The sequence below is a fragment of the Phycodurus eques genome, chromosome 15 (assembly GCF_024500275.1).
Source record: "Phycodurus eques isolate BA_2022a chromosome 15, UOR_Pequ_1.1, whole genome shotgun sequence".
Classification (NCBI taxonomy): Eukaryota; Metazoa; Chordata; class Actinopteri; order Syngnathiformes; family Syngnathidae; genus Phycodurus; species Phycodurus eques.
Window position 1 is genome coordinate 9,932,596 of NC_084539.1, and position 16,114 is coordinate 9,948,709.

Below are 16,114 nucleotides of genomic sequence, written 5' to 3' on the forward strand. Positions count from 1 at the left end.
GGTACTGTAAACATTGGATGGACGGGGATAGAAGTTCATGGTAATACTGTATATGATGTGAAGATGTCTTTTCACAAAACCTGTGAGCAAGCATACAGAAACTATTAAAGCCTTGACAACGACTTGGTAAGAAAGAAAAAGAGCCCTGGTGATGATTCCAGTCTTCCAGAGGTTTTTCCCAACCTAAGATGGTGACCAATAAATTTTTCAAATGGGCTGCCTTCCTGGTTTTTGAGCACTTTCTACTTCATTGGTTAGCGTCAAAGGAGCTTGAAATTGAACTCACAGCTCAGTACTTTCATCTACGCAGACTAATTTAAGGTTAACGTTTCGCTTAGAAAAAGGCTAAAGACTTTACACTGCAGCCGTTTGGACCATAGGGTCAGTGTTCGGCCATGCGCAACGTGCACACCAAAAAGATTTTAACACGGTGTGATCTGCATGATGACAACAACAGTAACAAACAAGGCACACTGTCGGACAAGGACACTGTCGATGAGGTGGGAATTAAAAATACAGTAGTAGGTATGTTAAACAGCAGTGGCGGTCCCCTCCAATTGGTCCACATAAAGAGATAAATGTCTCCTTTTTCCCCCATCAGGAAAAGTATGCCTAATTATTTTACAACCCCAATTCCAATGAAGTTGATATGTTGTGTTAAACATAAATAAAAACAGAATACAATGATTTGCAAATCATGGTCAACCTATATTTAATTGAATATATATTTAATGTTCAAACTGATACACTTTATTGTTCTTAGCAAATAATCAGTAACTTAGAATTTTATGGCTGCAACATGTTCCAAGAAAAAAGCTGGGACAGGTGGCAAAAAAGACTGAGAAAGCTGAGGAATGCTCATCAAACACCTGTTTGGAACATCCCACAGGTGAACAGGCTCATTGGGAACCGGTGGGTGCTCAGTCATTCACAAGCAAAGATGGGGCGAGGTTCACCTCTTTGTGAACAAGTCTGTGAGAAAATACTCGAACAGTTTAAGTACAATGTTCCTCAACGTACAATTGCAAGGACTTTAGGGATTTCATCATCTACGGTCCATAATATCATCAAAAGGTTCAGAGAATCTGGAGAAATCACTGAATGTCAGCAGCAAGGCCGAAAACCAACATTGAATGCCCGTGACCTTCGATCCCTCAGGCGGCACTGCATCAAAAACCAACATCAATGTGTAAAGGATATCACCACATGGGCTCAGGAACACTTCAGAAAACCAATGTCAGTAAATACAGTTTGGCGCTACATCCATAAGTGCAACTCTACTATGCAAAGCAAAAGCCATTTATCAACAACACCCAGAAACGCCGCCGGCGTCTCTGGGCCAGAGCTCATGTAAGATGGACTGATGCAAAGTGGAAAAGTGTTCTGTGGTCCGACGAGTCCACATTTCAAATTGTTTTTGGAAATTGTGGACGTCGTGTCCTTCGGGCCAAAGAGGAAAAGAACCATCCGGACTGTTATGGACGCAAAGTTCAAAAGCCAGCATCTGTGATGGTATGGGGCTGTGTTAGTGCCAATGGCATGGGTAACTTACACATGTGTGAAGGCACCATTCATGCTGAAAGGTACATACAGGTTTTGGAGAAACATATGCTGCAATCCAAACAACATCTTTTTCATGGACGCCCCTGCTTATTTCGGCTAAACCATGCCAAACCACATTCTGCACGTGTTTCAACAGCGTGGCTTCGTAGTTAAAGAGTGCGGGTACTAGACTGGCCTGCCTGCAGTCCTGTCTCTCATTGAAAATGTGTGGCGCATTATCCATCCATCCATCTATTTTCTGAGCCGCTTCTCCTCACTAGGGTCGCGGGCGTATTCCAGCTAACATCGGGCAGGAGGCAGGATACACCCTGAACCGGTTGCCAGCCAATCGCAGGGCACATACAAACAAACAACCATTCGCACTCACATTCACACCTACAGGCAATTTAGAGACTTCAATTAACCTAGCATGCATGTTTTTTGGATGTGGGAGGAAAGCGGAGTGCCTGGAGAAAACCCACGCAGGCACAGGGAAAACATGCAAACTCCACACAGGCGGGGCCGGGGATTGAACCCCGGTCCTCAGAACTGTGAGGCAGACGCTCTAACCAGTCGTCCACCATGTCGCCTGCGGCGCATTATGAAGCGTAAAATACGACAACAGAGACCCCGGACTGTTGAACAGCTGAAGCTGTACATCAAGCAAGAATGGGAAAGAATTCCACCTACAAAGCTTCAACAATTTGTGTCCTCAATTCCCAAACGTTTATTGAATGTTGTTAAAAGAAAAGCTGATGTAACACAGTGGTAAACATGACCCTGTCCCAGATTTTTTGGGAACTTGTTGCAGCCATAAAATTCTAAGTTAATGATTATTTGCTAAAAGCAATAAAGTTTATCAGTTTGAACATTAAATATCTTGTCTTTGTAGTGTATCGAATTAAATATAGGTCGAATATGATTTGCAAATAATTGTTATTTATGTTTAACACAACGTCCCAACTTCATTGGAATTGGGGTTGTAGATGAGCGATGTTCACACACTGACATCTAAAAATGTGTTTGTATGTATAAAGGACCCCCCCCCCCCCCCCCAGTTGTGTAAATAAACATTATTAATGAATAAAACAGGTGCAAAAAAATAATAACTGTGCAACATTGTTTAGTATTATTCCAAAATAAATCCCCCGAAACAGAAGCTACCCAATAATAGAGCCCCCCCCCCTGCTGTTGAGGAAACAAATGCCCCTGGCTATTTGCACAAATCCAGTACGGCACAATACGCCTGGGTATATCCAGGACAATATGTGGCTTCAGTTTATCTACCATGAGCGCTACAGTATATTCAGCACCATATGCGGCCAGTGGTATATCCGAACCACGCACAATATGTTACAATATATCCCGTAGAGTATACAGATATGGTATATCCATCAATATATGCTACAGTATATCCCGCACAATACATGGCTTATGGAAAAACCAGAATGATACGCAGCTACGCTATGTCCGGCACAATACGCAAATGTATTATGCGGTCTGTCTGACACAATAAGCTAGGGTATAGGCCTATCACAATGTGCAAAAACGATATCCCGGCACAATACGCAGCAACTGTATATTGGACGTGACATTATATACAGTATGGCAGGAAATCTGGCAGTATATCTGCCATAACACACAACTGCGTTACAGATGGCATAATTTGAGACTGCGGTATAACCAGCACGGTATGCTACAGTACATCTGGCATGATACACACCTACATTCTATCAGGATACTCGGCTACAGTGTATCCAACACAATCGAGGCCTACAGTATATCATGATATTATCTGTGGTATAAAAAGTAGTTAAGGTGCATTCAAAACGATTCACAATTATCCACCTTGACGTACCCAGCACGATTACAAGCCTGGAGTATGGTATATCTGGCACAATATGCTACAGAATATCTAGCACCATACACGACTTTGGGATACCAGCACAATATACTTTTGTATATCCGACATCATACATGACTACGGTATAGCCATCAAGATATGCTACTGTATATCTGAACGATCCGTATAACCCACACAATATGCAGTTACGTTTACCAGCACAATAATGTATGAGTATATCTGTCATGATAGACGGATAAAGCATATCCACGGACAATCCAACCATATATCGGTTTTACAGGGAACTCCGTATTGCCCCCCCGAAGGTTGGTACACTACCCACCTCCTCCCACTGATGTATGTATCGGATGAGTCGAGACAGTCTCAACAGGCGCAACAGGCTGAGGATCTTGGTAAAGCGGACGATGCGTAGGGCGCGCGCCGTCTTGTACACTTCAGAGTCGAAGCCTTTCTCCACGATCAAAAAGATATAATCCACTGGTATGGATGACAGGAAGTCCACCACGAACCAGCTCTTCAGGTAGTTCATCTTGATGACCTTGGGGTCTAGAATGATCTCGGAGCTCTCCTCGTTGACGATGCCCGTCCTGAAGTTCATGACCAGATCCACCAGGAAGATGGTGTCCGAGGCCACGTTGAACACCAACCAGGTGGTGGTGGTCTGCTCTGAGAAGAAGGTTATTCCCACAGGAATGATGATTAGATTCCCCATCATCATGATGAGCATTATCAAGTCCCAATAGAACCTGCAGAGACAAGCACATGGCACATACGTTAGCATTTAAAGTCCGGTACAAAAATGAACAAAACACTGCATTTTGGAAAAAAGGCTCAAATCCATCATCCATCAATATTGTTAAATAATGCCCTTCCCCTAAACAGAAGCCACACCATAGCACATGCTTCGACCCATCTGCAGTTAAGATAAATAAATGCTGCCGAAACTAATTGCAGTAATACAGTACAGCATGGCACAATGCGCATATTCAGACTCACCAAGCCATTCGGACTCACGTTCAAACCTAACGAAAATGTGGAGTCTTCAATGAACTTAACGTACAGAATTGTGGGGGAATGTGGGCAGAAGCACACTCCACACAGGAAAGACAGAATTTCCATCTCTATGTACACATTAAAGCAAGAAAATGTCAACATTCAGATTTCAATGCACATATGCCAATAGTCCCGATGTGAGCTTAGCATACTATAACGATAACTATTGTATCGTTTGGACATAAAACAACCTTTCCCCGATACAAGTACGAATGGCAGCGTATTTTGAACTATTTCTTCCAGACAAACAATAATCCTGCCCTGCAGTAAGAGAGCCGGACATTGGTCCAGGCTGTGTTAACGGCCCCGCAAGCCATTCACCAGCCCCTCTGAGTGTCCCCGGACTGCCGATAGCGTCTGAAAATAGATGCTTTCAGGCATTCTATCTAGCGGCGACTAAAAACTCCCCTCTGACGCAATCCTCCGAGGGTGAAAATCGACTGGATGGCTGGCTAGCTGGCAGGCCACCTGCGCTTGTGCTGGCAGTCAGGATCAGCAGTAATAGATCTGTTTGAATTAATTAAGCCGCGGCCTCGGCTTCATAAATACCTGCAGATCTCGGGTCCGATAATTGTCTTCGCTTAAAGCTAAACAGCGGCCCTCCAGGCGCTGCGGAATATAGCGCCGCGGTTATTTTTACATGGGTGGTCATTGACGTGAAGCCTCTTCGTATGCAAGGCCTTGACTAGCCGGAGAACCTTGAGCGGGCCGACCAGGCCATTATTCTTGCGACGAACTACAGCCAAACGGGCCTTGAGCTTGACAACTGTGTTATTCTTCTTTTACGTGAACGTGCCAGGTGAGAGGTCACTTTAAAAAAAAGAAACGTGACTCCAATAGGTTAAAGTTCAGGATCCAGTTTAAATAATGACTTGATCTCTGTAGGAGCCTTTTTCCATGCTGTCGTGCTAGAGATGCATGCTTCCACCGTCCTCGAATTGTTTACGCAACTGAACACGTGCATCTCAAAAAATTTGAACATGGTAGAAAAGTGAATTGATTTCATTAATTCAACATTTTCCAGGCCAATTTCTATATCAAACATATTCATATCGTTCTACATTCAAATTAATTTGATTGTTGCTTTTGTAATAGGCGCCACAGTGGACGACTGGTTAGAGCGTCTGCCTCACAGTTCTGAGGACCCGGGTTCAATCCCCGGCCCCGCCCGTGTGGAGTTTGCATGTTCTCCCCGTGCCTGCGTGGGTTTTCTCCGGGCACTCTGGTTTCCTCCCACGCCCCCAAAACTTGCATGGTTGGTTAATTGAAGACTATAACTTGCCCATGCATGCTACTGTATGTTTTAAGCTAGCGTATGTTTTACCATGCCTGCGCCCAATAATACAGTGCGCCTTATGTGTGTGTTAAATACAGAAATAGACCCCGTAACTGAGACTGCGCCTTTTAATACGGTGCGCCCTATGGTCGTGAAAATACTGTGTTTTAAATAAACAACAAACAAACTGTGCAAAATTTGGTTTACCTATTGAGACAAAAAAATTTCCCATGTTGGATTACCACACAGCCGTTTGGGTTTTCAAGAGATGGTGACCAAGCGTGACAAAGCAGTCAGCCACACTTAACACCACGTGCAGCTCTCCCGACATCATTGAATTAAGCGCTTGCTTTAACACTTCAGCCACGAAGCACGCAGACCACCTCGCACAGACCAGCGTGCGGTGTTCCCAGTTAGGACAGCAGCGATGCATTCAGATCCCACTTAAACATCTAGTCCACTTTGTAGTATGACAATCAAGCGCTATACAGAAGCACCGTGACCTCCGACTGCATTGTTCTACTCTACTGTTGGGAACACACCGGAGAAACTTTAGTAGGGATCAGCGACACCATCACTTGGAAATCGTTCTGGAAAAAACAGAGATGACTCTGCAGATCTCTTCCAACTGTCTGCATTGCGGGCCGACTGACTAAATAAGCAGATTTTTTTCCCACCTTTTTTTTCTGGGTCCCTGTTCTGTATAAAAAGAAGACGAAGTCGACCTGCAAATTGATGTTAAACGCCTTGTGCAAAGCTTGTAAAAGCCAGCATTTTCCTGCCTTTTTTCAGTCACAGTTTTGTATAAACAGCACAGAGGTGACCGAAGTCGACCCAGCAATATTCTGCTGTCAGAGGTAATATCCGAGCTGCTGGAAGGGGGTGCCACCTGAGTGAAGTCCAGTTTTAGTGTTGCTCTTCTGTATAAATTGCAACAATGGAATGGGAGGACAATGTCGACCTGGCAATATTCCGCCTTCAGAGGTAGCATCACAGCCAGGATGCTACCTGAGTGTTAAACATTTTTTTTTTACCATGCTTGTAAAAGACGATTTGTTTCCGGGGTCGCTCTTCCGAATGAACGGCACTGACACAGAATGGAGCGATGAGGTCGACACGGTAGTTTTTCGCTCCAGAGGTGGGATGATTGACAGCTATAAAAGAGGCAGGATGTCACCTATACACTGCCTGTAAAGCCAAAATTGTCCATCTGTTTTCTGGTCCCTGTTCTGTGTACAATGGTGAGGATGAAGTTGATCTGGCAGTTTTCCGCCTTCAAAGGTAGCGTCAGAGCGTTAACTGAGGCAGGGCGCCTGTAAAAGCCAGCATTTAGCTGCCTTTTTGGGGGGTATAAAAGAGAATGTGGCAATGCAGGGACAGCAGTGAGAAGTTTGATATCCATTCTCCGCCCTGTCAGAAAAGTGTTTTATCACACCAGATGTTGACTTCATCTAAATACAGTTTCTGGTTGTAGAGTGCCATTTTACTGGGTGAAATCTCACACAGTCTTGGCCATATCTTGCCTTTGCAGGGTTCTGTATGGAAGGCACAGGAGGCTTATTTAACAGGATCTCTGTCTGAAAAAGCCATTAACTGGGCCAATATGCTCCCATGAAAGTTCAAATAAGAAGATTACCACCACTGCTTTTGACGTCTGCATTGATCTCAGCTAATAAGCCATCATATTTGTATGGATAAATGCCAATGCATCATTATAGCCCTGTTACGCACGAGGATCAATACTGTGCTATTTATAGAACCACTAGCAGGAAAGCTTAGCTTGAGGAACAAATGCAGATGTGTTTGATAATGGCACAGATATACCCTCTCTGCCAAGGCCAAGGAGAGGTAGCTTGGCCTTGAATAGTAGTACTATACATTTGAGAAACCATACAAATAAGGGTGGGTTGGCCTTGGAGGAGGTCTTCATTCTGGAATATTCTGCCGAAAAACAGACCTGTGATGCACTCAGAAGACTTTCAAGGATGACAAAGGCCTCTCTTTACTATGACCAAAAGGTAAACGAGGCCCTGCATGTGGGACCTCTCCAAAAATGTATGAATAATGTATACTACTAACCTGTCATTAATCTTGAAGCAGCCACGCTGTACAAAGAATATGCTGGGTGTTACGTTTCAAGTGAAGGGACATACTGTAAGTCTTTATGGATGTTGTGCTTTTTTGTTTTCAGAGGTCGGCATACAGGAGGACACTGAATGGGAATTGAGACAAGCAAAAGAAATCCACGCTTGAACTTTTAGGCCAAGACACAGCAGCTAAGCTAGCCGAGGAAAGCAATTTCCCAGGCGACTTCCCCCTTGAAAAGTGCCCTTTGGAAAATGTCAGGGCGACGGTACGGAAATAGGAGGATGAAACAAAATGCCCAACCTGCTTCTCTGATTTTGGGACGTCCATTTTGTGGTGTTGTTTGCCAGATTTTCCAGCTTTGAGAAAAACAATACAACTACAATACAAAAAACATTGGCCAGTTTTTACCTCTGACCATCTTTAAGTGGTTGCTTGTCGCTAGTGGTTCAGTTTACGCCGCAGGCGTGTCAAATTCATTTTTGTCGCGGGGCCCCACTGTAGTTATGGGTTCCCTTAAAAAGCTGTTATGACTGGGAAACCATATAAATTATAGTACCATTATATAATTGCCTCATCATATTTTTACATACAGTATACACAAAACAAATGATGGATAAGTTTTGAAATACAAAGACAAGAAAAACAAGTTGTTCAACTATTGTTCAATTTATTTCAAAAAGTGGTTTGGGAACAAAATAATTTTGGAATTTCTCTGTTATTATTAGTGAAGACAATTTGCAATTTTGGAATAGATTTTAGCAAAAAAAAAAAAAAAAAAAAAAAAAAAAACACAGACACATTATTTGCTTTAGCGGGCCACATAAAATGATGTGGCGGGCAACATCTGGTCCCCCGGGCCTTCAGTTTGACATCAGTGGTTTACAGCATGTAACTGGTCGCACACCAAATGGTCAACTGCAATCTCGCACAGTAGAATCTGAGCTACATCTAGACGTTCCCAATTTGAAGACTTTTTGCGTCACTGCATCTAGGAAAAGTGGATGAACAGCCAAATAAACGGGTTTTGTCAGTCAAACAATTTACAGTACGCGAGTGGCCGTATGACGATTGAATGAATTTCCGTTATGCTTTAAAACACAAAGAAAATTAGCCAAGTTGCGCGATTTGACCATCTTCTAGAGGCATGGCTCAATCTCCTTACATAATGGCTCGTAGAGACCAGTAAGCTTACTGACTGCTAATCCTTGACCACCGCCATTGCTGTGCACACACCGCACGTACATCTCAGCTTGTCTTGATCTTTCGACACCTATTGTAAACTGGCCCACGTCATAGTCAGCGTTAACTCAGAACACAAATTACAGCCACAACAAGAATGGCAGACCTCCACTGAGGTTGACCCTTTAAAAAAAGGAATTTGTGTGTTTTCCCACAGAATGTTAACAGATGTGGCCTGTTGTTAAAAAAGGACAGTGGGGTTGTACAATTTCTGATGTTTGGACAGACAGGTGGTACTTACAGTTGAAATACTAAACATCTTTGCTCGGATCCTTTAACAAGGCTTCCTTCTTGGTATAATCGCAATTTGTCAATAAACTTTTATGGAAATCGGTTGTCTTGTTTTGGATGAACTAAACTTGCGTTGTTAGTCATACAGTTAGCCGCATACGACAAAAATCACTAAGAGAGTTATGACTACATTTGCCAAACTTTTACACTTTCCCGTCACTGTGCCTGCACAACGTATCCATTCATCCATTTTCTACAGCGCTCCATGATTAGGGTCATGGAGGAGCTGCAGCCTGTCCCAGCTGCCTTTGGTCTAGCAGCAGGTTGTATACCATGGACTGGGTGCCAGCCAATCACAGGGCATATATTCAGTACAATTAATATGCATCTTTTTGCTATGTGGGAGGACCCAGTACTTAGAGAAAACCCACGCAAAGCATGAGAAAATAGGCAAACTCCACACAAGAAGGCCAGAGTCAAGATCAAACCCATAACCTCAGAACTGTGAGGTAGACGTGCTAACCACTGCCCACTTGCAAAAAGTACATTAAGTGAAAAGAAAATTGGCAATGATCTAGACATAAATATGTAGTTAAAAAAAGGCATGTTGCTAGCGGTGCTTGCAGTATTTTCAGTGAACAACATTTTGAAAGGCACACTAAAAACAACTACGGCAACAGCAACGGCCCATACATACTGTGTGAGCACTTCAGTCTTTAGCTTGAAGCTTTTTTTGTCCAAAACAACACATAAAGGATTGCGCAGTGTATGGTCGACTTCAGGTTGAACCACGGCTGCAGGCTCGCTCACTCTGATTTCAGGACCTCGGACAGTTCCCTGAGCCAGAAGCAGGCTCCGTAGCATAGCAGAGTTTCACAGTAGCTCGGGGGATGATGGCAACCACTGAGCTAAGCGAAGCCGCACGGGCGATGGCATACACGATGAGTGAGACGCGTCAATTGGTGAAGCGGACCGTGAGCCGGCCGCCAACCTGCACCTGGTTTTGCTGGTGGAATTAGATGAGGCAGTCGGAGCATCGGGGCTTCATTCACCTCCCCACGACACTGTTTTGCATCACATTACAGCGAGGGGCGAGAGCACTTTTCCTTTTGTGAGGCCATTTTAGTTTTTATACAATCAAAAAATATTACTATACTGTATATTATAATGGAATCTCATTGTTCTGACTTCCACGAGGAAAAGGTTGCCATGAAAAGAGAATGAAGTTGTCATTTTTGTGATTAAAAAGGTGTCACAGTGAGGAGAAAAGTCTGAATTTTATGAGAAAAAGTCGGCAGAATAAAAGAATGAAGTGATCATTTTGTGAAAAAAAAGCCTTCATATGACAAGGAAAAAGCCTAAAAGAAAAAAAGTTGCAGTTTTTTATAAAAATAACATTACAAAAAAAGTAATCCTATTAACAATGAAGTTGGAATATTTGTGCGAAAAAGTCTCAATATTCCAGGAGAAATTGTGTAATTTTACAAATGCCAGCAGGGTGGGGTACACCCTAGACTGGTCGCCAGCCAATCGCACGGCACACAAAACAACCGTTCACACCTATTGACAATTTAGAGTCAATGAACACGCAGGTTTTTCGAATGTGGGAGGAAGGCCAAAGTATGCACGGTCCAGACAAGAAGAACCTTCCTCGACTATGCGGCAGATGTGGCAACCACTTGTCCACCGCGCTGCCTTCCCCAAAAACTATACAACCATCCTTTTTCTACAGTGCTTGTCCTCATTAGGTGAACTGGAATCTATCCCACCTGACTCGGGCAAGAGGCGGGGTACCCCCTAGTCTGGTCACGAGTCAGTCGCAGAACACATACAGACAAACAACCGTTCACACTCACATTCAGTCGTCAGTAACATGCGTGTTTATGGAATGTGGGAGGAAGCGGGATTACGCAAACATGGGGAGAACATGCAAAATCTGAGATTCAACCCCTCCACCTCAGAACTGTGAGGCAGAAGTGCTGAGCATGTATGTGCGTTATTATTTTTGCTCCTTTGAGTGCCATACTCCGGCCCGAGCCCCGTCGGTTTCCCACCCTTACAATGACATCACACGTGTGCAGATGAATGCTAAAACTAAAAGAGACCCCCCCCCCCCCCCCCCCCCCCACACACACACACACACACACACAATCTCCTTGGTCGGTCGTCTGCCTTGCAGCACTGCTTCCAATTCATGATGATGGTGATGGTGCATTGGCAGGTAGAGTCGCGCCTGCACGAGCTGCAATATGTCGCAACAGAAGCACGACAAACACACCCGCGCGCGCGCATAGAGAGAGATGGTGCGTGCTCGTATTGCGTTCAAGGACGCTTGTGCGATGCAGCAAAATGCCGCAATGAAACGAGCGCTTGAGTGCAAGGTGTGCGTGAATGCTGGTAGACCCTGCACGGGTTACCGGAGCGGGGAGGAGGGAGGAGGGGGTGCGTTCAGGTGCTTTACCTAAAATCGCTATACGGGTGAATGATCCAGTAGCCGGCCGTCTGCACCCGCTCCTGCTCCTTCTCCACCGCTTTCTGGCTGCCGAACATCCGCAGGGAGAACTTATTGACTCCGGGCTGCATCATGGCCCCGAATTGCCTCTGCATGAACCCGTGTTGCCTGGATGCCGCCTCCAGGTCGTCGAAGCCCACCATGGCCTCGTCGCGCTCTCCCTTGAAGCCCACCGAGTTGCCGTGCTCCTTCGGGTTCTGGCCGCCCGTGCTGTTGTTCTTCTGGATGGAGTCCTGCCGCTGGAACGCGTTATTCCCGTCCGCTTTCTCCTCCTTGGCACCGGAGAACGAGTTGGGTTTGTCCTCCATGGCTGCGTGCGCTAAGAGGGGGGGGGGGGGGCCGGGGAGGTGGAGGGGGGGCTGAAGCCGGAGAGATGCGCTACTCTCTCCCGGTGTCCTTCACGGTGTGCTTCGGCGCTGCTGCTGCTGCTGCTGCCTGCCTGCCGCAAACACCGGAGCCCGAGTGGCCGAGAGCCCTCCCCTGCTCGGTGGATCAGCTTTCTTGGGTTACCGCCATCTACCGACGGGCCCCGGCCCCGAACGGGCAACGCGCGCGCGCACACACACACACACACGCTCAAACACACTTACACACACGCGCGCACATACACGCTCGTCTCACTGCGGTTTCAACCTGCACTCACTCTTGCAGCTTATTTACATAATCATGATGGACAAAAGCCACCACCGCCACCCCCACCTCTCCTCGCCCGGCCTCCAATTAACACATGACGCGTTCAATGAAATTCGCCATCTCTTTATATATGTTTAGACATAACACGACCAGGTATATTGTGCACAATATGTAGTTTGCACTGGTGTACACGTGTACTGCATCATACTGAGAACTGCTAATATTATATTACAAATATTCTAAAACAAACAAAAACAACAGAAAATGTTTTATTTCCTGAATACAATCGTACTAAAATATTTTGAAAATATTAGAAAGCATTTCCAATTTCTTATTTTAGAAATATTGAAAATCTGCTATTTTCAAACATGTTATTTCAAATATATTTTAATTATACTATTTTAAAAAGATTCCAAAATATTATGTATGCATTAAAAATGGCTGGTTGTATTGATGTGACTATATCATAGTTTATAATAGTTTATGAAGAACATTTTATTGTATGATAATCCTAAAATATTATTAATTCCTAATTTTATTCTATTTTTACTATTATTATATTACATTATTCTATTTTTAAATTCTTTATTTTTATTCTAACACTATGTTATTACAAAATATTATTGTTTAAATATATTTGTACATACTGTATATAGTGCCATGAAAAAGTGTTTGTCCCCTTATAAAGTATTTTTTCGAAGCTTAAAAGCACCACTTTAATGTTTAAGATCATCAAAAAATATATCAATATCAGACACAGCTAACCCAAGCAAACATAAAATGAAGTTTTTGAATGCTAAAATAAAATAATAATAATAATAATAATATATTTCATTTATAGGCACTTTTCAGGGCACTCAAGGTCACCGTACAAACATAGTTAAAAGAAATAAAGCAAAACAATAAAAATAACTGAACATAAAACATCAATTAAAATGGGGATTTCATCTATTAAGGGGAAAAAAATATTCAAACCTGGGACTGTGTGGAAAAAGTAATTGGCCACATTGTTAAGTCATGAATTAAATGGATAATAAAAAAACATTTCATGGAAAGCTGAGTTCATTTTTACTGAGCACACCCAAGCCTGATTATCTCCCGATCACAGCTTTGCTTCTGCCCATTCCCTTTTGGTTGCTGAAACGAAGAGGCCCTTTATTGTATTGTGTTGTATTGCTTGCTAATACTCAACCAATCAAAAGACCTGTTCAAACAATAAATCACTTAAATAGAACCTGTCTGACAAAATGAAGTCAGCCAAAAGATCGCAAAAAGCTGCAAACAAAATGCCAGGAGCCAAACAAATTCAAGAACAGATGAGGAAGTAAAGTAATTTACATCTATCAGTTTGGAAATGATTACAAAACCATTTCCATTTCTAAAGCTTTAGGACTCCAGTGAACCAAATGGAGAAAACATACTGTTGAACAGTGGTGAACCTTCCCAGGAGTGGCTGGCCAACAAAAATTACACCAAGACCACAGCGACGACTCATCCAGGAGGTCACAAAGAAACCCAGGACCACAGCTAAAGAATTGCAGGCCTGCCTTGCCTCAGTTAAGGTTCCAACGTGACAAAAACTGCTGAGCAAAAAGAACATAAAGGCTCATTTTGCTTTAAAAAAAAAAAAACATTTTTGAGACAATATTCAATGGCCTGACGAGAACAAAGTTGAACTTTTTGGAAGGTGAGTCTTCTCACATCTGGCGTAAATGTAAGATTTCGGAAAAACAACATCATGCCACCAGTCAGACATTGTGGTGAAAGTGTGATGGTCTGGGGCTGATTATCTTCTGCAGGACCTGGACAACTTGCTGTGTTTGATAGAACCATGAAGGATATGTTCAGCCATCAGGTCGTGTCCTCACGCTGAAGCATACTTGGATTCTTCAGCAGGAAAACAGTCCAAAACACATCAGCTTCTAAATTGCTATTGGCCTTGTAAAAGTTTGGACCTGAATGTGATTGAAATGGTGTGGATGACCTTAAAAAGGCTGTTCATGCTTGAAAACCTCCCATTGTTGCTGAATTTAAACAATTTTGCAAGGAAATGTGGGCCAAAATATCTCCAGATTTGAAAGACTCATTGACAGTCATAGAAAACGCATAATTTCAGTTGTCGCTGCGGAGGATGGCCCAACCAGTTATAAGATTTAGGAAGGCTTCTTCTCTACCGCCGTAGTTTGATGATGCTACGTGAGGGAAAGTGGAAATATTTTGGAAGAAAGACCGAACTCAAGTTAGACCTCAACATGTTAATTCCAAAAATAGATGTGGTGGAAACTCAGATATGTTCAGTTAAAATGATTATTGGGTAGATAGCATTAAATGAAATTTTTTAACCTTGGTCATGATAGATTTCGCCAAAAGCTAGCATACTACCATCATTTGTAAATTAGCTTATCCTACAATTGGGTGGTTCTTTTGGCCACTGATGCTGTTTGACATACAATTTATGATGCCAAGCTATATGGTCTAGTTCCCTAGAAGGCTATGATCGATTGATCTTGAGTTTTATGTTGCTTGGATTAATGGATTAAACGTTCCTGTTTGACGGTGAAATGGATAGTGCGCTTTAACCAAACCAAACATTGTATGCATACTTGGGAGAACGTGTCTTCCACAAACCTGATAATAGAGGTTTGGTTCCCAGTCTGTCCCTCAAGAAGAGGCTTCTATGTCCCAAGATAGTCTTTACAACATCCATAAACAGAGATGACTGGGTTGTATAATTTTAGTCAGTTATTTAGGATGTCAACTTGCTTTATCCTCCTCACCCAAACCCAAAGTTTTTGTCATCGTTTCAGTTCAGCTCAGCGGTAGTCACTTGAGTTTTGCCACCTCCAAATGCAATACTGTTGCTTACAAAAGTTCTGAAGTGGTCTGCAGTAGACAAAATATTTCCTGTAATGTACTGTATGCGTTTCAAAAAAAAACTTGATTCAGAAGGGGAAGAAGATGTCACAGTAGAAGATTAAAGAATACATTTTTAGGACAAAATGGTTTAAAATTACATAGAAAAAAAACTTTTTCAAGACAAATTCCTTGTGTGTCTTGTAACATACTTGGCCAATAAAGCTGACTCTGATTCTGATAGTTGTCATTTTTACGAGAAAAGAGCCATCATATTTTGAGAGAAAAGTCAGATTATTGTTTTGTTTTTTTACTAAAAAATGTTTTAATATTAGAAAAGTGAGTCAATTTTACGAGACTACAAGACAGGTTTTTGGAAGAATAAAGATTTAATTTCATGAGAAAAAAAGTTGCCATATCACAGAATAAAGTCTTTTTTTTTAAACAACAAAATGCATTCCTATTATGAGAGAGGGGGGGGGGGGGGGGGGGACATTCTACAAGATTTAAATCATACATTTTGGATTAAAAATTAGTAAGAAATAGAAAATGAAATTTGTATTTTTTTTCATATTACAAGAATAAAGTACATTTTTGAAAACAATGTCTTAATATTACTAGAGAAAACAACATTTTATGTGAATAAAGTCTTAAAGTTACAGGGGGAGAATATTTGATTTTTAACTAGGAATTAAATTTGAACAGTCAGAGGGAAAAAAATTTGGCATATTGAGGGATTAAAGTCAGAATATTTGAAAAAAAAAAAGATTACAAGAACGGTCATAAAATTACGAGGGAAAGTGGCAATTATATGAAAATCAAA

The 16,114-nt window shown here is 42.6% G+C and overlaps 1 protein-coding gene across 1 annotated transcript in view; it reads right to left on the reverse strand.

Annotated features, from left to right (window-relative positions):
- The window catches only part of LOC133413716 (potassium/sodium hyperpolarization-activated cyclic nucleotide-gated channel 1), a 99,735-nt gene extending 87,597 nt beyond the window's left edge, over nucleotides 1–12,138 (reverse strand). The window contains exons 1-2 of the mRNA XM_061698421.1: nucleotides 11,755–12,138; nucleotides 3,729–4,152 (exon numbers count right to left, since the gene is read on the reverse strand). Of these exons, the coding sequence (XP_061554405.1) occupies nucleotides 3,729–4,152; nucleotides 11,755–12,113 (783 nt within the window). The 5' untranslated portion in view covers nucleotides 12,114–12,138. The remainder of the gene's footprint in view (nucleotides 1–3,728; nucleotides 4,153–11,754) is intronic.
- Nucleotides 12,139–16,114: the final 3,976 nt, after the last annotated feature.